The sequence below is a fragment of the Sus scrofa genome, chromosome 10 (genome assembly GCF_000003025.6).
Source record: "Sus scrofa isolate TJ Tabasco breed Duroc chromosome 10, Sscrofa11.1, whole genome shotgun sequence".
Classification (NCBI taxonomy): Eukaryota; Metazoa; Chordata; class Mammalia; order Artiodactyla; family Suidae; genus Sus; species Sus scrofa.
Window position 1 is genome coordinate 24463257 of NC_010452.4, and position 26923 is coordinate 24490179.

At 43.4% G+C, this 26923-nt stretch overlaps 1 protein-coding gene across 9 annotated transcripts in view; it reads left to right on the plus strand.

Annotated features, from left to right (window-relative positions):
• The window catches only part of PPP1R12B (protein phosphatase 1 regulatory subunit 12B), a 173462-nt gene continuing 147182 nt past the window's right edge, over positions 644–26923 (plus strand). For 2 of the 9 annotated variants that reach the window (XM_021064553.1, XM_021064552.1), the window contains exon 1: positions 644–2186. In XM_021064553.1, coding sequence (XP_020920212.1) covers positions 1896–2186 — 291 coding nt within the window. In that variant the 5' untranslated portion in view covers positions 644–1895. The remainder of the gene's footprint in view (positions 2187–26923) is intronic. The other 7 variants (XM_021064555.1, XM_021064554.1, XM_021064550.1 and 4 more) reach the window with 7 other exon arrangements.

A 26923-nucleotide genomic window follows, 5' to 3' on the forward strand; every position in this document is an offset into this window, starting at 1 on the left:
TTTATTTATTTTTGTCTTTTTGCCATTTCTTGGGCTGCTCCCGTGGCATATGGAGTTTCCCAAGCTAGGGGTCTAATCGGAGCTGTAGCTGCTAGCCTATGCCAGAGCCATAGCAACTCAGGATCCCAGCCACATCTGCGACCTACACCACAGCTCACGGCAACGCCGGATCGTTAACCCACTGAGCAAGGGCAGGGATCGAACCTGCAACCTCATGGTTCCTAGTCAGATTCGTTAACCACTGAACCACGACGGAAACTCCAAATTAAGCATATTTAGATAGAGTATTACTAAGCATATTTTATATCTAAGTGTCCCTTTTCATTTGCTTCTCAGCTCATCTCAGGAAAAAGTGAAGCACAGACAAATGTTCACATGATAGAATATAATAAAGTTTCCCTTCACAATGACCTAATCTTTTTTTTTTTTTGTCTTTTTGCCTTTTCTAGGGCCACACAACAGCACATGGAGGTTCCCAGACTAGGAGGGGTCTAATCCGAACTGTAGCCGCGGGCCTGCACCAGAGCCACAGCAACGCAGGATCCTCAACCCACTGAGTGATGCCAGGGATTGAACCCACATCTTCATGGATACTGGTCGGGTTTGTTTCTGCTGAGTCAAAATGTGAACTCCTTGCAACATTTTTTTTAGTGAAAAACTGAAAGTTTAAAGAACCTAATAATTGTATATGATCTCTTTCATTATGGAAAAAAAATTATTTATGTTTTGTCCAGGGCTAAAGCCTGGAGGGATATAGTTACTAAGTCAACTTTCTGTAAAGCTTTATGGAAGTATAGTTGATTTACAATGTTGTAATAATGCTAAGTCTATTTAACAGGTTTTATAACCAAGCTCTCTTTGAACATGAAAATGGCCTACTTGCTGCTTTAGGAGTTTTGTATGCTCTATAGTATTTTTTTTTTTAATTGAACTATAGTTGACTTGCAGTATTGTGTTTGCTCTGTATACGTTTTTTGTAGCTTTGGGTAAAAAAATCATGGAACACATGACATCCATTCTGTCTCCCAATAATTTAAGACACATGACATCCATTCTGTCTCCCAATAATTTAAGATCCACGAAAACTGGAGAAGAGGAGGAGAGAGAAAGAAGGGAAATTAGTATTTATTATGAGCTGATAGAAGCCAGGGATAGCACTAGGTATCCTTGCATATATCGTCTTATTCGAGCCACAGGACCATCCTGTGAGGTGACATTACCCCCTTTTTACAATCAAGGAAACAGGCTCAGAGAACTTCTGTATGGAGAACTGAATTTGAATGCTCTTTCCGCTGTACCTGCGTGCATCCTTCCCAGGGGCTTTTCAGGGCTACGTGTTCATGCCCTCTAAGTTAATAAAACTCTGGATTCAGAACCAGGACACAGTTTTGAAAGTTTTGGGTACTTCCCGTCCAGTTTTCTGCAACAGAAAGTAGGGATAACAACTGACCCCTTTTCCACTCCAAAAGATTGACGTGTTAATTAGGGAGCCAAAATTAGCTGGTAGTCGCAAAGAGAATGAACCACGACTCTTAACACGCCCACAGAGGCTGACTCCGGCCAGGGACAGCTCCCGCTTGGGGCGGAGGTGACCTCGCAGGTCTGCGGCCAAGTAGGGAGCTCCCGGACCGCGCCTCTCTCGCGGTCCGTCCAGGGACTTGTAGTTCCCGTCAGGCGCGGGCGCGCCCGGGCGTGGGGGACGCGCGGCTCTCCTACTACAAGTCCCGTGATGCTCCGGGGCGCCGCTGCAACTGCGTGCTGAGGCCGCGGGGCGTGCGGGCGGCGCGGGCGGCGCGGCGGCGGAGCAGTAAAGATGGCTGCGCGTGGGTCTCCGCCCTCCTCTCCCGGCTGAAGCGCTCGGAGGCGGCGGCGGGGCGGCTCGGAGCAGCGGCGTTATGGCAGAGCTGGAGCACTTGGGCGGGAAGCGGGCCGAGTCGGCGCGGGCGCGGCGGGCCGAGCAGCTGCGGCGCTGGCGGGGTTCGCTGACGGAGCAGGAGCCCACCGACCGGCCGGGCGCGGGGCGGCAGCCGCAGAGTCGGCGCGCGGGCCCGCGGGTCCGCTTCGAGGACGGCGCCGTGTTCCTGGCTGCCTGCTCCAGCGGAGACACCGACGAGGTGAGGCGGCTCCTGGCCCGGGGCGCCGACGTGGACACGGCCAATGTCGACGGCCTGACAGCCCTGCACCAGGTGAGCGCAGCGCGGGTGCTGCGAGCCCGCTTCTCGCCGCCGCCGCTCGGCGGCCGGCTGTTCCCGACCTCGCAGGACCGGCGCCCGCCGCAGTCGGGTGTTTGTATTTCCCTCCCGCTCCGCGGGTCGTCATGGTTACCGGTGCTTTGGCCGGGGGTCTGCTGCGCTCTCGAGTCCTGCTTTCTGTGCGAGTCGTTCTGCCGTCTCTGAGAGCGCATCCCGTGCTGGGGAGGGCGGAGGGCCGAAGGGTCTGAAACCACACCTGGTTTTCTGGTTTTCTGGTTTGCAGTGATTTACAGGTTCTGCGTTCGTCGCGCTGTAGCTCCCCGAGCACCCCATCCTCAAGGAAGGAAGCCTTACTTTATTCCTCTACGGAGCGCTGACCTGCAGGGTCACTTACATTTGTTTGACGTTTTTGGAATAGCTTTTTTTTCCGCTAAAGCTTCTGTAGGAATCACACGCCCTATATAGAACTGGAGTATGTGATTGTGGATAACCTGACAGTTCCGTGCTTGGTAATTAACACCTTAACTTAGTTCATCTTATGCAACTGTATTCTGTACATGCTGCCTGTCGTCACTAACTCCGTCCTCTCTCTCAAATGGAACTTCATCAGTTATTTTGGTGAGCTGACAGCTGGACACCCACTCTTAATCTTTCTTATTTTCCTTCTTCTGCTGTCCGTGCAAAGTGGATGTGCTGACCTGAGAATCCACTTCTAAGTCATTATTCCGATTCGCGTCATTTCGCTTCAGTGAACATATTAGCCAGTAGCTTAAAATTAGTCCTCGCTGCGTTCGTGGTCCTTCTTTTTCAGATGAAAGGACCTTCTTTTCACCCCATTTGCGTCCATTTTTTCCTGCCTATAACAGTGCCCCACCTAAGGTGGCGGCCAACATTTATATAGTTCTTTGCTGTTTAAAAACTTTTTGATATGTCTTACTGCAGGTGAATCTCAGTAGTGATCCTTTGAGGTGGGTGTGGCAGCCAGTGTCATAATAACCATTTCACAGGTGAGGACTCTGAAGCTTAGAAAATCGTTGCTCGTGCAAGATTAAAAGGGAGAGAAGTTGCCTGTAGGCAAGGGTTTTTCAGATTTAAACTCCAGAGCTTTATGTCTCACCTAATAAGGAGCTGAATTGAAGTAAGATGGGCCCTCAGAGGGCCACGTGTATTCTTTCAAATTTCTGAATGAATTTTTATTTTTCGGATGTTTGGGGGATGATAAGGCGATTGAGGTCTGGATTCTGAAAGAAACCACTTTGAGGGGTCATAGAGAAATAGAAACCAGTTTTCTTGTCCACGTGTTCCTTATTCGAAGCACAGTTTTCTCAGTGTAACTCAGTGGCCCTGTTTTTTTGAGGTGACTGCTGAGTCTGCCCCTTACCACACACATTTTAACACCGCCCTGAGAAAAGCACCTACTTTGAGGTGACTGCAGGTAGGTCTTCCACACCAGGTAACCACGTTTCTGACTCCTTTTCCTGACACCGTGGTCCCCTTGGTGTCTTTCCTTTTCCTTTAATTACCCCCCTGGACAGTGAAGTGCAGTGTCTCTCACTAATATTCTAGTAGTCTCTTCACCTTCCGTAATCTCTTGAAATAGGAGAGGAAGGAGATGACAACTGTGGAATTTTTTTTTTTTTTTTTTGAAACACTTGCAAAGGCAATATGGCATTATTCGTCCCTATTTGCAGGGCTGGCAGTGCGTTGAGTTGAATAAGTATTCTCAGTACTAGCCAGATTCAGCTAAAATGAAGCTGCTTGAAGATTTGAGGTCAAACAAAACTTTATGTTGAGGGACCACTTCTTTGTTTGAGTCAAGATGAGTGGCCTTTATTGGCTCAGGGACGCCTGCAGGTCATTTCTGCAGAGTTAAAATATGTTTCTCCGTGGTCTGCAGGACACTTAAGGTATATAAAAAGTAATTTTCGAAATGTGGTTCTGGAGCCGCCAGTGGTCTAACAGCCGTAGAGGGTATGACTGCTTGTCCTTGTGTGGAGTGGCGAGTGGTCCAGGTACCTGAATTTAAGTGCCCGTCTGCTCTACAAGCCTGATGGGGATGATCCGGGTGATGGCTCCGTCTTGGCCAGCTGGGGACCATGACCCCGGCACACTGGATGAAGCCCCTTCTCCCACGGGGTCGCAGTAGATGTTTTGTACTTGAGGTTGTGGGGCCTCCATGCTGCTTGGACTTAGGGACCTTTCCTTCTTGGCAGCCTTTGCTTCTGCCACCAGGTGCTGGAGTCAGAGATAAGCTCCAGGGGCCTATTAATATTGCTGAGGGTAGACAGGGATAAGTATCTCAAAGGTTAGACCCACTCTGATGAAAGCCTTGGAAACTGATACAGACTAACCAAACTTTGCAAATAAGTTAAGATTTGCAGTGTATATGGACTCTTCAATGAAAAGGGTGTTAATCTGGAAACGTGTGTTTGTTCACAGACGAATTCCCATTTCATGTATGTGTGTACATTGTAAGGCATGAAGGGTAGGTTGATCATTCTGTGTGAGGTAATTTTGTTTGTTTAAGGGCCGCACGTTCCCAGGCCAGGGGTCACATCGAAGCTGCTGGCCTAAGCCACAGCTGCTGCAACTCCAGATCCTTTAACCCACTGAGGCCACAAATTGAACATGCATCCTCATGGATACTAGTTGGGTTCTTAACCTGCTGAACCGCAGTGGGACCTCTATGGGCTGGTGCTTTTAAAATTTTCTTTTTATTTATTCATTTTGTAAGGTGGATTAGTAGCACCCATCTTGTATCCTTAGCGTTATGATCTTGGGTCCAGACACAGGCTCTTAAAACTGCCAAATTGGGCTGCGATTAGAGGCAAGTGCTCGCTTTCAGAAGGGAGGTTTTCTGGGGTTTGTTAAGATGGATGCCTGTTGTTCCTTCAGATTGTGTTATATTGGCACTTGCTTGCACTGCATGTGGTGGAGGACACTGATATTCTTGACTGGTCTGATCAGTCTTCGCTTGTAGTCGTACCTTGGAGACAGTGATCCTGTGCTTGACTCACAAGTTCAGGTATCGTACTGGTCTCAGAGTTCATATTTGGACCCTCGCATCACCTCAGACTGGAATTCAGCTCCTAGTAGCCTCTGTCATTCTAAAGCTGCTTCAGTCTGACCCTCTATCCTCAGGAAGCTTTTTTTGTTTGTTTTTAGGGTCGCACCCTCAGCCTATGGAGGTTCCCAAGCTAGGGGTTGATTCGGAGCGACAGCTGCTGGCCTGCGCCACAGCAATGCAGGATCCAAGCCACGTCTACAACCTGCACCACAGCTCACGGGAACACTGGATCCTTAACCCACTGAGCGAGGCCTGGAATCGAACCCACAACCTCATAGATCCTAGTCGGGTTCATTAACCACTGAGCCACAACGGGAACTCCTCAGGAAAATTAAAGTTATCTGTTTCTTTGAAAGAGAGGTGGAGTAGGGATAGGTGAGGGGAGGAGGACAGGCAGAGCAGTTTCCGTTCAGAGTGAGAGGGAAGATGACTAAGATATAATGTGTTCAGTTCAGTTCAAAAAGGGATGTGTGCCAACTGGTATGGTAAAATAAAACTTGTACTCTTTTTGTTAAATTGGGGTATAATTGACCTATAACATATTACTTTCAGGTGCACAGTATGTACTTCAGTATTATGTATACTGTGAAATGATCACCACAGTAGATCTAGTCACTACACAAAGTTGTTATTTTTTCTGTGATGAGAACTTTTAAGCCACACTTCCTTGGCAACTTTCAATGTGCAGCACCATCTTATTGACTATGTTCTCCCTGCTCTACGTTGCCTCCCCATGACTGATTTAAACTAGAATAAAATGTATTCTTAACCCTTTCTCTTTAGTTCCAAGTTCTTTTCTCTCTTTTTTTTTTTTTTTTTTTTTTTTTTTGGCTCTGTCCATGGCATGTGGAAGTTCCCGGGCCAGGGATCAGACCCAAACCATGGCAGGGACAATGCCAGATCCTTCTCTGCTGTGCCACAAGGCAACTCCCCAAGTTCAGTATTTATTCCTCTTACAGTTAGTTCTGTGTGTGAGGTGACTTCTGCCTAACCCTGCATATTGGTGAATTCTGCTTAGTGTCAGGGCCCAAGGCAGTCTGGGATTAAGACAGTCCTGCTGGCCTCATTATCTCGGGTCTAAAACAGTTACCCTGAGTCATTTTAGTAGTTTACCTCTTCAGATTGGTTAATATGATGCATCAGACTATGTTGGGCACTTGGCCCCTTGCCTATGACTACTTGTCTCAAGTTTCCACACCACATTGGACAGCAAGCCAGATTTGGAAATTAGGCTTATTTTTATGGTGGGGTTTTTTGGGGGCGGGGAGGTGGGGTGGGAAGGACAGATACAAGTGCCTTATTTGTTTCCTAGCCAGATTTTTGTTCCCCATTCTTAAAGTCCCATGGAGTAGCCATCTACTATCCTTTGGGCTTTGGAATCTTCTCTGCGAGTGTTTTCACAGTAGCTAGGCTGTCTTTGTGTATAGATTCAGCACAGTTCTGCTAAAGCCAGAGAGTCAGACAGGTGTTATTGGTAAATTAATACTTGAGTCATGACTTATTCTATATTTATGTGTTTGTGTTTTTGTCTTTTTTTTTTTTTTTGAGGGCTGCACCCTCGGCATGTGGAGGTTCCCAGGCTAGGGGTCTAATAGGAGCTGCAGCCACCGGCCTATGCCACAGCCACAGCAACACCAGATCTGAGCCACGTCTGCAACCTACACCACAGTTCATGGCAATGCCGGGTCCTTAACCCACTGAGCGAGGCCAAGGATCGAACCTGCAACCTCATGGTTCCTAGTCAGATTCGTTTCTGCTGTGCCACGACGGGAACTCCTGTTTATGTGTTTTTAAAATATACTTTATATATGGGAAAATGTACCTTTTAAAAACGTGGAGTCCTGGATATTGTGACAAACGCGCTCAGCTGTTTGACCACCACTGCAGTCATGATATGGGACATCTCTGTTACCCCCAAGGTTTCTTTGTGCTCCTTGCAGCCAGCGCCTCCTCCCGCACCCCAATCCTAGGCGGGCCATCCATCAGTTCCCCGTCCCTGCAACCACAAGGCCATAGGGACGAATTGTCCAGTATGGAGCCTTTGGAGTCTGGCTGCTCTTGCTGGCTATGGTGCCTGGGAGTCATCCATGTCACTGTGTTGTGCGTAGGGCATTGTCTTTATTGCTGAGAGGTACTCTGCCAGCATGTACCAGAGTTTGTTTATCCGTTCACCAACTGAAGGACATTTGGATTATTCAGTGTTTGGTAGTGATGGATAAAGCCACGTAAACATTTGCATACACATTTTTGTTTGAACATAATTTTTCATTTCTCTTGCTGAATTCCTGGTGGTGGGACTGCATGCTATGGTAATGAATGCTTCACTTTACAAGAATCTGCCAAACTGTTTTCCGAGGGGGCCCTACCGTTTCGCATTCCAAACAGCAAATGTCTGAGTTTCAGTTACTTTGTGTCCTCACCAGTACTTGGTGTTAGCTCTTTTAAGTCATGTTAATAGCCATGTACTGGACAGTCATTTTTATTTTTATTATTTTATTTTATTTTTCTTTTTTTGTCTTTTTGCCATTTCTTGGGCCACTCCCGCGGCATGGAGGTTCCAAGGCTAGGGGTCAAATCGGAACTGTAGCCACCAACCTACACCAGAGCCACAGCAATGCAGGATCTGAGCCACATCTGCAACCTACACCACAGCTCATGGCAACTCCGGATCCTCAACCCACTAAGCAAGGCCAGGGATCAAACCCGCAACCTCATGGTTCCTAGTCGGATTCGTTAACCACTGAGCCACGATGGGAACTCCTGGACAGTCATCTTGAGTGACAGTCATCATACTAGTAATGACAATAGAAGCACAGCAGGCATTGGTACAGGTAGTAATAGTAGTTCTCACTTAGACGGTAGGTACTCTGAGCCAAGGACTGTTCTAAGTTCTCCTGCTGTATTCACTCGTGAGTAATACTCAGAACTCCTGAGATAGGTGCTCTGATCATTGTCAGGATTTTACAGAGATGGGGAAACGGAGCCACTGTCCAAGGTCACACGGGTAATGAGTGGCGGAGCTCGGATTTATTTAAGCCCAGGCAGAACACTGACCGTAGAGACTGTGTTCTCAACTTTCTGTTCTAAGCCTCTCACCACACTGTGTTCTCCTGACTGTAAAACAGGGCAGGAAGACAGCTGTGAAGAAAAGGTGAAAACATTTTAAAATCAAGCTATTCAGAGATGAATACCACTACCATTTTAGTGTATTCCTTTCAGGTTTTTTTTTTTTCTTTCTAGGGCCCCACCGGCGGCATATAGAGGTTCCCAGGCTAGGGGTTGAATCGGAGCTGCAGCTGCCGGGTCTACACCACAGCCACAGCAACACCGGATCCAAGCCATGTCTTCGATAGGCCACAGCTCATGGCAGCGCTGGATCATTAACCCACTAAGGGAAGCCAGGGATCAAATCCACATCCTTATGGAAACTAGTCGGATTTATTACCACTGAGCCACAACGGGAACACCTCCTGTCTGTTTTTTTAAAGAGACCGTTCAATATATTGAGTCTATATTTATGTGTAAAGACAGTATTTATAAAGTTAGTATCATACACTTTGCTTTCTGATTTTTTTTTACTTAATTTTCCTGTTTTCCTCTGTCATTCAGTATACTTTGAAAATAAACTTTCTGACATTTGAATAATGTGTCATCATTTGCATGTGCTCTTATATATGTGTGTCTATATACACACATACACACACATAGGCACACATATGTACATACGTGCACATATTTGGGGTAGAGTTCTCAGTAGATTGTTACTTTCTAATTACTGTTGAATGCCTGAGGGTAGCTTGTGAGTCTGTGCTAACATGTGCAGTAGTCCTCCGATCTCCAACACCCTCTGTGGGTGCCTGACACCACATACAGTGTCAAACCCTGTATGTCCCTGGGGCGGGTTGCAGTGCTTTCTCCCCACCCCTGTCACCTGTCCCATCGGAGTCTGGGTAACTTTACAACCAGCCCTCTGTATTCAGGTTTCCACATCTGCAGATTCAACCACCTGGGGATTTCGTAGGACTATAGTATGTGTTTATTGGAAAAAATCTGCCTCTAAGTGGACTTGCGCAGTTCAAACCCCTGTTGTTCAAGGGCCACCTGTGCTGCTTTTTTCTTTACTGATGGATGGATGGTGTATGCAGCTTGGATATGCTGGACAGTGGGATGATTCATGTCCAGGGTGGGTAGGTGTGAGATTCCATCAGCTCTTCAGAATGGTGGTCAATTTAAAACTTAGGACTTGCTTATTTCTGAAATTTTCCATTTGGTATTTTCAGACCACGGTAACTCAGGAAAGTGAAACCAGGGATAAAGGGGGACTACTGTGTATGTTTGTTGCTAGACATAGTTTCTGCCCTCAAGGAACTCACAGTCTGGTTTGGAGATAGATACATTAAAAAAAAAAAAAAACTACTTTTAGAGTTTTAAGTTCTGTGATACACAAGATGTACTGCTAAGTGAAGGGGCAGTTCAGGGGGAGAGGTGGGAATGCATGTGATGTGTAGGCAGAGGATACAGAGGTGACCTGGTGTGGGGGGAGGGGGGTAGGTCACATCCTGGAGGGCTTTGGATACAGTCCTTAATAGAGAACTGTGGGTTTGAGCAGGAGAGGTAACCCAGCCAAAGCAGTGTTTTAGGAGTATGAAGCTGCGGCTGGATTTCAGAATGAATGGAGGGACAGAGATGAAAGAACCAGCAGAGAGAACAAAGAGAAAAGCAAAGTGTAACACAGTTCTTGCCAGAGTCTAAGAGAATTGTGTGATTCAGGTAGGAATAGGAATCGGTCCAATATTGGACTGACCTGCTCTGAAGACATCCACGTAGAAATGTCCTGCTAACATCTGTGTGATTCAAGGCTAATCATCACCTCTCTATCTAGGCTCCAGTTTTTTCATATTTAAAAGGAGAGACTTGTGGAGTTCCCATTGTGGCTCAGTAAGTTAACCATCTGACCAGTATCCATGAGAATGCGGGTTCAATTCCTGGCCTCGCTCAGTGGACTAAAGGATCAGAGTTGCTGCAAGCTGTGGTATAGGTCGCAGACGTGGCTCAGATCTGGTTTTGGTGTGGCTGTGGTGTAGGCCAGCAGCTGCAGCTCTGATTTGACCTCTAGCCTGGGAACTTCCATATGCCGTGGGCGTGCCCCCCCATTTTTTTTTTTTTTTTAATTAAAAAGAAAAAGACGAGCAAAAAGCAGCCGAAAAAGTTGAGAGACTGGAGCCTTCCCTCAGAGCCCCCAGAAGGAACCAGCCTGCTGAAACGTGGCTTCAGCCTGATAAGGCTGAGCTTAGATTTCCGACCTCCAGATCTGCAAGGTTTTAAGCTGCAAGTGTGTAATCATTTAGGATTTATAGCTGCAGTAGGAAACTAATGCAGAGGAGAACCAGGAAAGCCCACTGATACCAAGGCATTTCAAGGAATGAACGGTCTATAATGCAAAAAGAAATTGAGGAGGCCTGCAAGAAACCATTAGATTTGGTCATTCATAATTTTTTAAAGTTTAGTTTCAGTAGGAAGATGTTTCTGAGGACTTTTCATGGAGACTATATGTCATTTTTTCCTATTGACTTTTGGAAGAGGGGGAGAAAAGATCTACTATCAATGTGATTATAACTAAATTAGGGCCCAAAGTTTATGAGAAGATTCCTCAAAGTCTTGTTAGTTCAAGGTGATTTCGTGAGGTGGCCTGTTAGTGCAAGTGGTTTCATTATTTAAGAGTAAAGAATATTTTAGGATATTAAACCCAGCAGTAGAGGCAAGAAGGTTATATTCCTGTTTCTGAAGGACTGATGAGCTAGTCTAGGTTATTTTATTTCCCAGTTCTGGTTTGGCCCATTTCCCACTCATTAGCACTGTGGCTGGAAAGCAGCCCTAGGGGATAGGGAGCTTAGTGCCAGTAAACTGTTTCATCTGCCAGTTATGCCTTCACATTCATTTACTGGATGAATAAATGCCTGACTCTGTGCTGCTTGTTACTTAGCAATTGATACATTTTAGAATCTAAATAGCATTTGGGGAATGTTCTCCAGAATAGCTGGTTCCTATTATCAGTTATAATAGGAAATTGGCTACCTTGTGAGTTTTCTCTTCTCTCATTCTGGCTCTTGGGGGTTGGAGGGGAGGGTTATATCCATCGTTCATCTCAGCCTATGGGTGAAAATGATTCTATTTGCCTAAGATGGTAGAAGGTAGAAGTTTGAGATCTTTAAAATCTTTAGTGGTTCAACATAGTGATAATAAATCCAGATGAAAGATCTTGACCCAGAAAATTTATGTAGGGCAAGGAAATGGAAACTCATTTGGGTTACTAATTGAAGCTTGCTCAAATTGTTGACTTAGTTTTGTTTTGAATTTATTTCTTTTTCTGCTCTTAACATATAATTTTAAAAATGTTTCTTAAGGAGTCTCTGTTGTGGCTCAGGAGGTTAAGTACCCAACGAGTATCCATGAGGATTCAGATTCAATCCCTGGCCTCACTCAGTGGGTTTAAGGATAAGGCATTGCCTCAAGCTGAGGCATAGATAGGTTGGAGATGCCGCTCAGATCTGGCGTGGCTGTGGCTGTGGTGTAGGCCAGCAGCTGCAGCTCTATTTGACCTCTAGCCCAGGAACTTACATATGCTGCAGGTGTGGCCATACAAAGGAAAAAAAAAAAAAAAAAAAGTAAATAAGATAAAATTTTAAAATTGTTTCTTAAATTTTAGGTTTTAGATTGTAACCAGTTTGAGTAAATTTAGGGAGCTTGAAGTTTTATCAGGCGTGCAGTTAGTATTTGTTTCCTAAGTTAATTGGAGAACTGAAGCCTTAGTTTTTAGTACGGAAAATTGATCTGTATGTAGTTTCTTTTTTTCTCTTCTTCTATTATTATTTTTTCAATAAATTTTATTATATTTATGGTTGTACAGCCATCACTGGTAACCGAATTTTCTGAACATTTCCACTACAAATCTCCAGTCCACCCCTCCCCTGCAACCTGCCCCCTTTGGTAACCATACCATAAGTTTTTCCAAGTCTTTGAGTTTCTGCATATATAGTTTCTAATGGGTTGTTCTACACTGTACTTATGGGTTGAATTTATGTAACAATTTAGAAAAGATTTTGTTCTTAGTATACTTAAATATTATTAATACTGTGACAACCTGTTGGAATCATATTCTTTTTTTTTGCTTTTTAGAGCTAAACCCACGGCATATGGAGGTTCCCAGGCTAGGGGTCTATTCAGAGCTACAGCTGCCGGTCTACACCACAGCTCATGGCAACGCTGGATCCTTCACCCACTGAGCAAGGCCAAGGATAGAACCTGTAACCTCGTGGTTCCTAGTCAGATTCGTTTCTGCTGCGCCACAACGGGAACTCCTAGAATCATATTCTAATGCAATTTTGGGAAAGTGTTTTACAGTGCCATGCTCTGAATATCTATGATATGTCTGGTAAAACCTGGCTTTTACGTATGAATTTTTGGTCACTTTCTTTTTCTTTTTAAACCTAAATTATGGAATATTTCAAAATATAAAATACAGGGAGTTCCCTTGTGGCTCATCAGGTTCGGAATCCAGCATTATCACTGCAACAGCTTGGGTGGCTGCTGTGGTATGTGTGGGTTCAGTCCCTGGCCCAGGAACTTCTATACACACACACACACACACACAATTACAAAAGTAGAGAGAATAATATAATGAATTCTTAAAAGTTGTCAACTTGGAGTTCCTGTAGTTGTTCAGCAGGTTAAGAACCCAACTATTATCCATGAGGATGTGGGTTCGATCCCTGACCTCACTCAGTGTGTTAAGTTTGTTGCAACAGACTGCAGCATAGATCACAGATTTGGCTTGGATCTGGCGTGGCTGTGGCTGTGGCATAGGCATGCAGCTGCATCTCTGATTCAACCCCTGGCCCTGGGAACTTATGTAGGTGTGGTCCTAAAAAGAGGAAGAAAAGTTGTTAACTCATGGCCAATCTGATCTCATGTTTAGGTCCTTCTTTTCCCCATCCCCAATGTACTATAAGTATCACATAATTTTATTTGTAAACATTTCTAAGAGATAGGAATTTATTTATTTATTATTTTTTATTTTTTTCCCACTGTACAGCAAGGGGATCAAGTTATCCTTACATGTATACATTTTTTCCCCCCACCTTTTGTTCTGTTGCAATATGAGTATCTAGACATAGTTCTCAATGCTACTCAGCAGGATCTCCTTGTAAATCTATTCTAAGTTGTGTCTGATAAGCCCAAGCTCCTGATCCCTCCCACTCCCTCCCTCTCCCATCAGGCAGCCACAAGTCTATTTTCCAAGTCCATGATTTTCTTTTCTGAGGAGATGTTCATTTGCGCTGGATATTAGATTCCAGTTGTAAGTGATATCATGTGGTATTTGTCTTTCTCTTTCTGATTCATTTCACTCAGTATGAGATTCGCTAGTTCCATCCATGTTGCCGCAAATGGCATTATGTCATTCTTTTTTATGGCTGAGTAGTATTCCATTGTGTATGTATACCACCTCTTCCTAATCCAATCATCTCTTGACGGACATTTGGGTTGTTTCCATGTCCTGGCTATTGTGAATAGTGCTGCAATGAACATGTGGGTGCATGTGTCTCTTTTAAGTAGAGTTTTGTCTGGATATATGCCCAAGAGTGGGATTGTGGGGTCATATGGAAGTTCTATGTATAGATTTCTAAGGTATCTCCAAACTGTTCTCCATAGTGGCTGTACCAGTTTACATTCCCACCAACAGTGCAGGAGGGTTCCCTTTTCTCCACACCCCCTCCCCCACTTGTTGTTTGTGGATTTATTAATGATGGCCTTTCTAACTGGTGTGAGGTGGTATCTCATGGTAACTTTGATTTACATTAGAGATAGGAATTTAAATCAAAACCATCACAGTTTCACTCACATACCTAGAAATTGAACACTCACTGCCTAAAATCATATTCAGTAGTGTTTAAATTTCCCTGGTGGTTCATGAGGTTTTTTTTTTTTTTTTAATAGTTGATTTATTCAAATTGCCATTCAGATAAGGTCTTCATTGGTTCATATGTATTTTAAAACTCTTGTAATCTATAGTTTCCTCCTCATTTTTTCCCCTCTGCATCTTATTTGTTGAAAAACTGAATTGTTTGTACTGTAGGGTTTCTCACAATCTTGATTTTTCTGACTGCATGCCTGTAGTGTTAACGTGTTCCTTTGTCTCTTGTATTTTTATAAACTGGTGATGAGATCTAGATATTTGATCTGATTCAGATTTGAATTTTTGGTACGAGTACCCTATAGGTGGTAATGTATCTATCACGAGGCACAAAATATCAAGTTACCTCTTTGTGGTTTAGTGGCCATTGGTGGCCTAAACAGAATTTTTTTTTTTTTTTGTCTTTTTGTCTTTTTTTGTTGTTGTTGTTGTTGTTGCTATTTCTTGGGCCGCTCCCGCGGCATATGGAGGTTCCCAGGCTAGGGGTCGAATCGGAGCTGTAGCCCCCGGCCTACGCCAGAGCCACAGCAACGCAGGATCCGAGCCGCGTCTGCAACCTACACCACAGCTCCCGGCAACGCCGGATCGTTAACCCACTGAGCAAGGGCAGGGACCGAACCCACAACCTCATGGTTCCTAGTCGGATTCGTTAACCACTGCGCCACGACGGGAACTCCCTAAACAGAATTTTGAAGTTTCAAACCAGTCTTAACTAGACCTGAATTCTGTTAATTAATTAATTCTTCTAATTATCATCATATTTACTTCTGTTGACCTTCTAATTGGGATACAGGAGCAATTAAAAACATGAAAATTTGGGGGGCTTTCCCCCCCCGCCCCGCCACCCTGGGAGGTATTTGCTTTCCTTTAAAAAAACTTTGCTTGCTTGCTAAAAAAAAAAAAAAAAAAATTAAAATTTGAACCTTATGAGTACAGTGGTTAATAAAGATCAGCGTATTGATTGTTGCAAGGCTTGATGTGGGGCTCAACAAATTAAGATCAGTGCCTTCATGTGTAAAATATCTGTCAGTGATGATGTCCATGGGGTTAACTTTCTCTGTCACCTTTTCAGTAACTCTTACCTGAAGTTCCCCCTAGTTTGAAATGTTGTTCAAAGTTCTAGTTCAGTAATACGGTTTCTTGCCCCCTAAAATCACCACCAGCCCTTGAGCTTTGTCATAAAAGAAAACTTCGAAGGAAAAGCTCCAGAGAACGCTAAAAATAAACTGGCTGTACAGGGAGAAGAGAGACCTTCTGATGTGCTTGTCCCAGGAAGTGACATTTGGACACTCACGTGGAGACTGGTGGAGACCAGTGGGTCAACTTTGCACTGTGCTCTCTGAGGCTGAGGAGGGAACTGCCCTTCTGACTGAATGTGAATTTCCCAGTAGGGTGTATTGTTTTATGAACTGTGCTTGATTTATTTGGGCATTTCATGGGAAGCAGGTTCTTCTCTGCAGCATTTTGCTACCTGTCTTTTTGTAGTTTGTTATTTTTCTTTTTTTGTGTGTCTTTTTAGGGCCGCACCCGAGGCATATGGAGGTTCCCAGGCTAGGGATCAAATTGGAGGGAGCTATAGCCGCCAGCCTACACCACAGCCCGCACAGCAATGCGGGATGGAGCCGAATCTGTGACCCACACCACAGCTCATGGCAATGCCGGGTCCTTAACCCACTGAGCAAGGCCAGGGATCGAACCTGTGTCCTCATGGATACTAGTCAAATTTGTTTCCGCTGAGCCACAATGGGAACTCCAGTTTGTTATTTTTCTTCATTCATTCCTTAAGTCGGCTGTCTTGACTGTGACACGTGGCTTTGCGTTGTCAAGGCACATTGTGTTTGGGTCCTTTGGACACAGCCTCACTGTTTTGAAATCATGTTTCTCATGTTGACTTCCCTCCCATATTTAGACTGTTCCCTGTTGACAGTAAATAGTGTGAACAATGAGGTCAGAAGAATGACTCACCTCACTGTACATCACGAGGGTGATGGGAAACTTTTGAAGGCTGGCTGGGCTGCCTTCCACCTGCTGAGAGCCTTATGGGTGGGAGAGGGAGAGCTCATGCTGGGCAGGTATCCCAAGTCTTCCTGGTAGGACACTGGGTGCTCAGCGAGTCAGCACTGTGTGCCTTGCCTCAGCCCTAAAGGCTAAAGCCTGTCCATGACAGGATCACCAGGGCTCAGGGCTTTCTTTTTTCTTCTTCTTTTTCTTTTTACTACCACACCTGCAGCACATGGAAGTTCTTGGGCTAGGAGTTGAACCAGAGCTGCAGCTGCCGGCCTACGCCACAGCCACAGCAACACAGGATCCTTAAGCCACTGTACGAGGCCAGGTATCAAACCCACATCCTGATGCAGACTGTCTCAGGTTCTTAATCCATTGAGCCACAACTCAAAGGTTTCTTAATGGGAAGCTCGGATCGTCAGTGTCGGAAAATGAGACACATGAACATGGGGATATCTCGACAAAGCTCTTTACTTCTGCAGAAGGGAGCGGGTACTCAAAAAACGCAGGCAAAGAGGAAAAGACCCTCCCTATTTATCCCTAATGCAGGTGATGTACCTGTCCCCTTCCCATTGGTCAGGTCAGGGTGCACATTCTTCTCAGTTGGCTAATTTGCAACAAAATGTTACTGGGAGAAGAGGGAGAGAGGAAGGGGTCTCAGGAGGGTGTTTCAGCTGAAACCAGAGCAAAATGGAGTAACCAAGATTTCCTTTGCTAGAAAAGACACTACGTTACTCTCCACAGAAGTAAAAGAACCTTTAGAGGACAATGTCTGATCCACTTGTCATTTTTACAAATGAGCAGTCTGAGGTTTAGATACTATAAGCATGGAGCAGAAATAAAATGCAGTGAAATGTTTTATTTATAAAACAACAGGTCAAATTTCTGCTTGATATTCTTTTCTATCTCTGGAATATCTTTTGCAAGATACCTTTTAGAAAAATCAGGATAGTCTCTATGTTCTTTTGAAGAACTTTTTGAAAAGGATCATACCGTATAGTTGGATTTTTCTTTAAAAAACTTCAGTATAATAGAAATGTAATTATTCACAGTCCAAGAAAAACGAATCTATATTCTTTTAAGTATTGGTTTCACATTTGATATATTCATCTCTGTATTTACTGCTAAGCCGCACATTAAAACAAAAGTATATAAAAAATTCATTAATTCAAATACCACTCTAACATGTTTTTATTCTTCCCAGGTCACATTAATTTTTATAAATACATTAACTTAGAACTCACAGTGTTGTCATAACTATAACAAGTTAATAAGTGCTATTTACTGAGTGTCCACTGGAGCACTGTGCATTTTGCTATTTTTATTATCTTTGCATCAATAGTTCCACCAAGTAGGTGCTGTTCCGTTTAGTAACAAGGAAATAGGATCCAGAAGGCAGTTTGGTCTAGAGCCATACCACCCTGAATGCGCCCGATCTCGTCAGAAGGCAGTTTGCCCTGACCAAATCCCATAGGTCACGGTGGCTTTTGAACCTAGGTCTGTCTGTCTGACTCGGAAGCCACTGGCTTTCTATGTAGGATACACACACTGCTTTTCTCATACCCTGGTTCCCCTCTCCATCCCCTGTCCATCCAGACCTTCGGTGTACTTTTAAAAGGCCTCTTGGATACACTGGTTTTGTAGAGGAGGTTTCTTTTTGCATTCTGTTGCTCCATGGAGTCTTACATAATCCTGCATTTACTCAATGTGAGATGATGCCGAGATCAGTGCTTCCCTGACCATTCATGTCCCAGCATACGCAGAAAATGACATCATTTGTACAGCACCCTTGGTAAACTGGAGATTTGGGACTTAGGTATAACAATTCATAAAATTTCTTTTTCTTTCTTTCTTTTTTATCTTTTTGCCTTTTCTAGGGCCGCTCCCTCGGCATATAGAAGTTCCCAGGCTGGGGGTCTAATCGGAGCTGTAGCCGCCGGCCTATGCCAGAGCCACAGCAATGCAGGATCCGAGCCACGTCTGCAACCTACACCACAGCTCATGGCAATGCCGGATCCTTAACCCGCTCAGCAAGGCCAGGGATCAAACCTGCAACCTCATGGTTCCTAGTCGGATTCATTAACCACTGAGCTGTGATGGAAACTCCAACAATTCATAAAATTTCTTAACATGTCATGATAAGGAAATCTGTTAAAACCAGACTTTGGCTAATTGTTAGCGTTAAAGTCCATTTTTTAGAAGTTTCCGTTGTGGCTCAGTGGATGCAGCTTCGATCCCTGGCCTCGCTCAGTAGGTTGAGAATCTGGTGTTGTGGTGAGCTATGGTGTAGGTCGTAGACATGGCTAGAATCTATTGTTGCTCTGGCTGTGGTGTAGGCCATGGCTCCAATTTAACCCCTAGCCTAGAAACTTCCATATGCCGTGGTTGTGGCCCTAAAAAGCAAAACACAAAAAGGCAAAAAACCATCTTTAAAATTGAAGTATAGTTGATTTATAATGTCGTGTTAGCATTAAAATCTACTAACAGTAAATCAATAGACCAAGAAGTAACAATAAATTAATGAAATAGATTACATTTTATTTAGGAACATCTAGTAATATCAGCTGTATCATAATAATGTTGATGATTACATTGACAGTGATGACAAACACACCAGTTAGAAAAATTATGGAAAACTGGAACAAATTCAGTAGAAATACTATATTTTATATGTATATGTAAAACGTAAATCTTCCCTGATGTTAAACAATATAGACTAAAATGAAAATGTAGATGAAAAGTGTCTCAGGACAAGAAAGGGCTATTTTGTGGAGTCACCATAGCATGTGCTCTGGCAGTGATGTACCAAATTAGTCACTAAATTTAGGAAGCTTATGGAAAGAGTCATGCAAATTAAATATGATGTTATCCGTTTAAAATTTTCGACTGGTTGCAAAACATTTTTTAATGGCAAAATTTCCTTCGGGAGCTCCCATTGTGGCTCAGCAGGTTAAAGACCTGATGTTGTCTCTGTGAGGATGCGGGTTCGATACCTGGCCTGCCTCAGTGAGTTAAGGATCCAGTGTCCCCACAAGCCGCGGTAAGTTGCAGATGTGGCTTGTTTCTGGTGAAGCCATGGATGTGGTGTAGGCCGGCAGCTGCAGCTCCAGTTTGACCCCTGACCCGGGAACTTCCATATGCTGCAGGTGGCCTAAAAAGGAAATAAAGGTTTTTTTCCTTCAAAAGATCTCTGTGTCATTCTCATAACCCGTTTGTAATATAATATGTGGTTAAGGAGCTCAGATATAAAGCCCTTTAGCTCAAACATATTAATAGGAAGCACTCAGTAACTAGTGGCTATGATTATGTTGAGTTAATGCAGCAACATGGTTAGCGTATGAGTTTTGGAATCAGATACCTGCTTGTAATCTGGCTTTGCTCCCTCCCTAAGCGTTATAAAGTAAGATCGTGGTTCTTAGTGGGCCCTTGGGTGACTTTCCCTCAGTCCTCAGGTGAAGACCATGTCTTTGGTGAGACCTTACTGTGACCCACCGGGCACTGGATGATCTGAATCCCCTGAACTTCTCTCCCCCTTGTGCTGCCACTGGCTGCCTTGCGAACCATGCTGGCCCCCCTGTTTCTCAGAAACTCCAGCTGCTTGTTCTCGCCTCGCTTGTTCCTCCTGCCTGGGATGTCTTCAATCAGCCCACAGCTGGCCTTTTTTTTTTTTTTTTTTTTTCCCAACTTTCTATGGGTCTTTACTCAAATGTCACCGTTGCAGTGAAGCACCTCCTGGCCATCCTATCTAAAAATGTCAGGTGAACTTTCCTCACTTTTTATTCGTTTTTAAAAATTGAGGTATGTTTTACATGTCATAAAATGCACAGGTCTTAAGTCTACAGCGATGGATTTTGAGAGTGTACGCAACCATGTCGCCATCACCTAAGTCAAGGAACAGGATATTTTCATCTTCCTTGAAAGTTCCTCTTGAACCTTCTCTCCACAGGCAGTCTTATTAGGACTTTTATCATTCTAGATTAGTTTTGCCTGTTCTTAACATGGAATATATTATGTATACTGTTTTATGTTTGGTTTCTTCAGCATACCATGTTTTTAATTAAGGTTTATCCATTTTTTGTGTATATGTAGTTCATTCTGTCTTATGGCTGAGTAGTGTTCCATTGTGTGACTCTTCCGTAGTTTGTTTATCCTCCGGTTGATTGATGTTTTGGTAATTTCCTCTTTTTTGTGGCTACTGTGAATGAAGTTGTTAGGAATGTTGCTCTGGATGTCTTTTTGTAGACACATGTTTTAATTTCTCTTGGGTAGATACATAGGATTGAAATGGCTGGGTTGTAGAATTGTACAGTTCTTAACTTTATTTACAACTTGCAGTTTGCCAGTGTGGCTGTACCATTTTACCCAAACCTAGCCATGAATGAGAGTTCTGTTTGCTCTGCATCCTTGTTAAATTTTGATACTGTCAGGGGCTTTTTAAAAATTGTTATTCAGTCATTTTAGTATTAGTCTTTCTAGTGTTTGTACATTATTATCTCATTGTGGTTTTAATTTTCATTTAGAGATTAATGTTGAATGCCTTTTCACGTATTCATTGGTCATATGAAGCAAGAGAAAGTGTGTGTAGCATTTAGTTCAAATCTTTTGCACTTAAAAATATTTTTCGGTCCTTTTGATATGTCCTGTTTTGATGTGTGTTATAAATATTTTTCTTCCAGTCTATGGCTTGTTTTGTCATGTTCTTATGTTTTTAATAAACTTTTTAGAGTTATTTTATTTTTTTGAAGTTTAACCAATTCTTTAAAAAGATTTTTTTTTGTTATAGTCAATTTACAATGTTCTGTCAGTTTCTTCTATATAGCAAAGTGACCCAGCTATAGATAATCCTTTTCTCATATTATCTTCCATCATGTTCTGTCTCAAGTGATTGGACATACATAGTTCCCTGTGCCATAGCAGGTCCCCATTGCCTATCCATTCTAAATGTAATAGTTTGCTTCCACCAACCCCAAACTCCCAGCCCATTCCATTCCCCACCCTCCTCCAGCAGCCACAAGTCCATGAGTTTCCTTTCTATGGAAAGGTTCCTTTGAGCCAGGTATTAGATTCCAGATATAAGTAATGTCATATGGTATTTGTCCTTCTCTTTCTGACTTAATTCAGTTAGTCTGAGAGTCTCTAGTTCAATCCATGTTACTGCAAATAGCATTATTTTATTCTTTTTATGGCTGAGTAGTATTCCATTGTGTATATATACCACATCTTTATTCATTCCTCTGTCAATGGACATTTAGGTTGTTTCCATGTCTTGGGCTATTATGAATAGTGTTGCAGTGAACATAGGGGTGCATGTATCTTTTTGTATGAAAGTTTTGTCTGGATAGATGCCCAGGAGTAGAATTGCTGGATCATATGGTAGTTCTACATTTAGTTTTCTGAGGTACCTCCAATACTGTTTTCCATAGTGGTTGAACGAATTCACATTCCCACCAGCAGTGCCAGGGCAGCGGGTGGGGGGGGGGTTCCCTTTTCTCCACACCCTCTCCAGCATTTGTTAATTGTAAGCTTATTAACGATAGCCATTCTGACTGATGTGAAGTGTACCTCGTTTTGATTTGCATTTCTCTTATAATTAGTGATGTTGAGCATTTTTTCATGTGCCTCTTGTTCATCCGTATGTCTTCTTTGGAGAAATGTCTATTTAGGTCTTATGCCATTTTTTCAACTGGGTTGTTGGTTTTTTTGCTTTTGAATTGTATAAGTTGTTTATATATTTTGGAGATAAAGTGCATGTCGGTTGCATCATTTGCAACTATTTTCTCCCATTCCATACGTTGTCTTTTTGGTTTTTTTGGTTGGTTTGTTTTGTTTTGTTTTATGGTTTCCTTTGCTGTGCAAAAGCTTGTAAGTTTGACTAGGTCTCATTGGTTTATTTTTGTTTTTATTTTTATTGCCTTGGGAGCCTGACCTAAGAAAACATTAGTATGATTGATGTCAGAGAATGTTTTGCCCGTGTTTTCTTCTAGGCGTTTTAAGGTGTCTTGTCTTATATTTAAGTCTTTAAGGCATTTCAAGTTTATTTTTATGCATGGTATGAGGGTCTGTTTTAGTTTTATTGATTTACATGCAGCTGTCCACTTGCTGAAGAGACTGTCTTTTTCCCAGTTTATATTCTTGCCACTTTTGTGAAGATGAATTGATCATTGGTGTCCCAGATTATTTCTGGGTTATCTGTTCTGTTCTGTTGTTCTGTATGTCTGTTTTTGTACCATTACCACACTGTCTTGATTACTGTAGCTTTGTAATATTGTCTAAAGTCTGGGAGAATTATGCCTCCTGCTTGGTTTTCATTCCTCAGGATTGCTTTGGCAATTCTAGGTCTTAAATGATTCTATATAAATTTTTGGATTGTTTGTTCTAGTTCTATGAAAAATGTTATGGGTAATAGGATAGTGATTGCATTAAATTGGTAGATTGCTTTGGGTAGTATGGCTATTTTTACAATATTAATTCTTCCAGTCCAGAGCATGGAATATCTTTCCATTTCTTTGAATCCTCTTTAGTTTCCTTGATTAATGTTTTACAGTTCTCAGCATATAAGTCTTTTACCTCCTTGGTCAGGTTTATTCCTAGGTATTTAATTTTTTGGAGTATGATTTTAAGTTTATTATTTTTTTATATTCTTTTTCTAATATTTCATTGTTAGTATACAGAAATGCAGTCAATTTCTGATGTTAGTCTTGGATCCTGCTACTTTGCTGAATTGGTCGATCAGTTTGAGTAGTTTTTGTGTGGAGTCCTTCAGATTTTCTATATATGGTATTATGTCATCTGCATATAATGACAGTTTTACCTCTTCTCTTGCAATTTGGATACCTTTTATTTCTTTTGTTTGATTGCTGTGGGGTTTGGGATGGAAATGTTGTAAAGTTGTGTTGTGATGATGGTTGTACAATTATAAATATAGTAAAATTCATTGAATTAAAAAATGGGAATGATAATAATATCCTTCTTAAAAGCTTTCTAGGAGGATTAAATGAGTTAATGTACGGGACAGTGCTTAACCCATAGTACTAAAAATATTATTAGCTGGTTAATAATAATATTTGATATTATATTAGAATATTACTACTCTTAATTATATAGAATATTATATAAATATATAATCATTACTTATATAATTACTATTATATCTGTTATGCTAAGTTAGGTATATTAATTAGATATACTAGTGTAAATATCTAGTATTTAGTCTGATAAACATCATTACAATTACTCTTACCACTGCCTCCATTACTGTTGTGAGTATTTCTGCTATTTCACAGATTAGGTAGAAAACAGAGAAATCAGATGAGAATTCTTGAACTTTTCATTCCCAGCCCCCTCGCCTTTGTCTCCAGTACTCTGTCTCTTCCCTCTGACTGCAGTGGCCAAGACAAGCTTCCTCTAAGGGGAACCCTTCCATCCTTGTTCTGGAGTTTTCTCCACCACCAAACACATTCAGTCTTTCCTCCCCATTTTCCTTTTATTTGAACCCTTCCAAATGTCATAACCACGCTCACCTCTTCCACTTTACAGCAACACCCCAGCCCTCCCTGGCCTCAGTGCTCGCCCTGCCTCTTCCTGTCTTAGCCATGCTCCCCACCCTTCCCTCTCCTCCCGTTCCTGTCTTGACTCTGCCTCCTTGCTGCCCTGAATGCCAACGTCTCCGTTCTGCAGTTTCCTTGACAGTAGCATCAGCCACTCTCCTCCTCCCTTTTAGAAGCCCTTGGATGCTGTTCCTTCCATGATAAATGTCTCTCTCTCTTTCTTCTTTGGCTGCACCTTGCTTGCTTGCACCGCCTTTTCTGCATGGTCTTTTTTGTCTTTTTAGGGCTGCACCCATGGCATATATGGAAGTTCCCAGGCTAGGGATTGAATTAGAGCCACAGCGCTAGCCTACACCACAGCCCTGGCAATGTGGGATCCGAGCCACACCTACGACCTACACTGCAGCTCACGGCAACACTGGATCCTCAATCCTAAGCAAGATCAGGGATCAAACCTGCATCCTCTTGGATATATTGGCCTGCTGAGCCACAGCAGGAACTACCTGCATGGTCTTTATTTGTTTGCTTTTTATGGCCTCCCCCAGGGCTTATGGAGGTTCCCAGGCTGGGTGGGGGTGCTGCAGCTGCAGGTCTACACCACAGCCACAGCAATTCAGAATCTGAGCCACATCTTCGACCAATACCACAGCTCATGGCAATGCTGGATCCTTAACCCACTGAGCGAGGCCAGGGATCAAACCCAAAACCTCATGGTTACTAGTCAGATTCATTTCTGCTGCACCACAACAGGAACTCCATCCCTGCATGGTCTTTATTTTATTTTATTTTCAGGGATGCACACGCGGCACGTCAAGGCTCCCAGGCTAGGGGTCTCATTGGATCTACAGCTGCCAGCCTACGCCATAGCCACAACAACACCAGATCCGAGCTGCATCTGTGACCTACCCCACAGCTCACAACAATGCCAGATCCTTAACCCTCTGAGCGAGGCCAGGGACCAAACCCGCAACCTCATAGTTCCTAGTTGGATTTGTTTCTGCTATGCCATGACGAGAACTCCCTTGCATGGTCTTTAAAAGCTAGAATTTCTCAGGGCTTGGTGCCAGTTCTTCTTTTTACTCCACACTCTTCCCATCTCTTGTCCATATCTCCAGCTTCAAAAAACATTGGGTGCTGTCACCATTACTATCATTATGCACCAGCCTCTCTCTTCCTTAGAGGATATTTAAGAAGACCCATGGGATTTATTTAAAAACTGAATTTTTTTGTAAAATGAATGGCAGTATAATTTACCTAAATTTTATTATTCCACTGAAATTAATATGGCTCTTAAATACAATAAAACCCAATCCTGTTCATCAGCTTTATTGCAGTAATATATGATTGGAATTTAAAAAGTTGTTGATATGGGTCTACTAGAATTCTGTCATGAATTAGCAATCATCGGTGTCCAGATTCAGCGGTGTTTTTTTTTTTTGTTTTGTTTTGTTTTTTTTTTGTCTTTTTGCTATTTCTTGGGCCGCTCCCGCGGCATATGGAGGTTCCCAGGCTAGAGGTCGAATCGGAGCTGTAGCCACCGGCCTACGCCAGAGCCACAGCAACGCGGGATCCGAGCCGCGTCTGCAACCTACACCACAGCTCATGGCAACGCCGGATCGTTAACCCACTGAGCAAGGGCAGGGATCGAACCCGCAACCTCATGGTTCCTAGTTGGATTCGTTAACCTCTGTGCCACGACGGGAACTCCTCAGCAGTGTTTTGATGGTACATGAAGCCATTTCCAGGCATGAGAAAATGGTCATGATAATAATAGTAATAACAATGATAGTGACAAGAGTTCACCATAGCCCTAACAGAAACATCTTCTCTATGTTGAGTTTTCTGTTCCTTAAACTCAGCAGGTTCTCTTAGGATATGATCTCATGGCCTCAAAGAAGGAAGGAGACCTCTGGAGAAACCGGTAGTTCTCAGTGGGTGTAATTAATATTACACATACAGACGCTCTCATACACAGACACCCTCCCCACACACATATGCACATACACACAAACATGCAGCCACATGCACACATACCACGCAGACACACTCACGCACAGACACACACCAGAAAAAGCAAAAACGCAAAAACCAAAGACAAACCAATAACAATGTCATTTCCACAAAGGCCAGCTCAGATTTTATAAACATGACATTGTAGATGCAAACTGTTACGTTTAGAACGGATGAGCAGTGAGGTCCTACTGTGCCGCACAGGGAACTATATCCAGTCTCTCGGGTAGACCACGATGGGAGATGACATGAGAAAAGGAATGTATGTATGTGTATGACTGGGTCATTTTGCTGTACAGCAGAAGTTGGCACATTGTAAATCAACTGTACTTTAATTATAAATAGATAAATAATGTGACATTAACTTAGAAAATGAAAGGGTCCTGCCTGTGTTTTGTCATGTCATCAGACTGACCTTGGTGATGTGCAGCTGCCCTTCAGTAAAGGCTCACTGTTGAGTTACTTGGGTGTCCCTCCCCTCTAACCTGTTCTTCCCCAGCAGCGCTGGCCAGCTGCGATTTACCAGGCGCGAGGAAGCCACTGCCAGGGGCCCCCGTGTCTACACTCACAGCTTGCCCAGCGGAGGTCTCAGCACATGGGCAGGTCCCCCCTGCCCCAGGAGCAGCGAGGTGCCCCTGGGTTGCTCAGGTAACCGTGTTTAGCTGGGGGCCTGCCTAGCCCAGAGAACATCTCTTTCTCTGGAGCCTTGGTGACCTTTTGATTGGTGACATTTCCTTGTGCGCTTCAGAGCACTTTCAGAAAAGGGCTCCGTGTTACCTTCTTGCTCTTTGCCGTATGCACTGTTGTGTCCATCCTCTCCCCTGTCACCAGACACGGATGATTACGTGTAGATGGAGCTGGTGTGATCATCTCCCTGCAGACTGTGACATGCCTGTCCCAGCTAGCCACCCAGGACACACTCTGTTCTCACCGGACGTGTCTGGGGGTGACTATTAATATGGATGATTGTATGACGATAGGGCACTAGAAATTGTTTTCATGCATAGTTATGGTCATTGCTTGTGGTGTAACCAGGAGGTTTGATGCGTTAGGCTGCGTGCTCATTGTGGTGTACCATTCGGCAAATGGATATTGAGTGCTTCTGAGTGTAGAGCTCTGCTCTAGGGCCGGG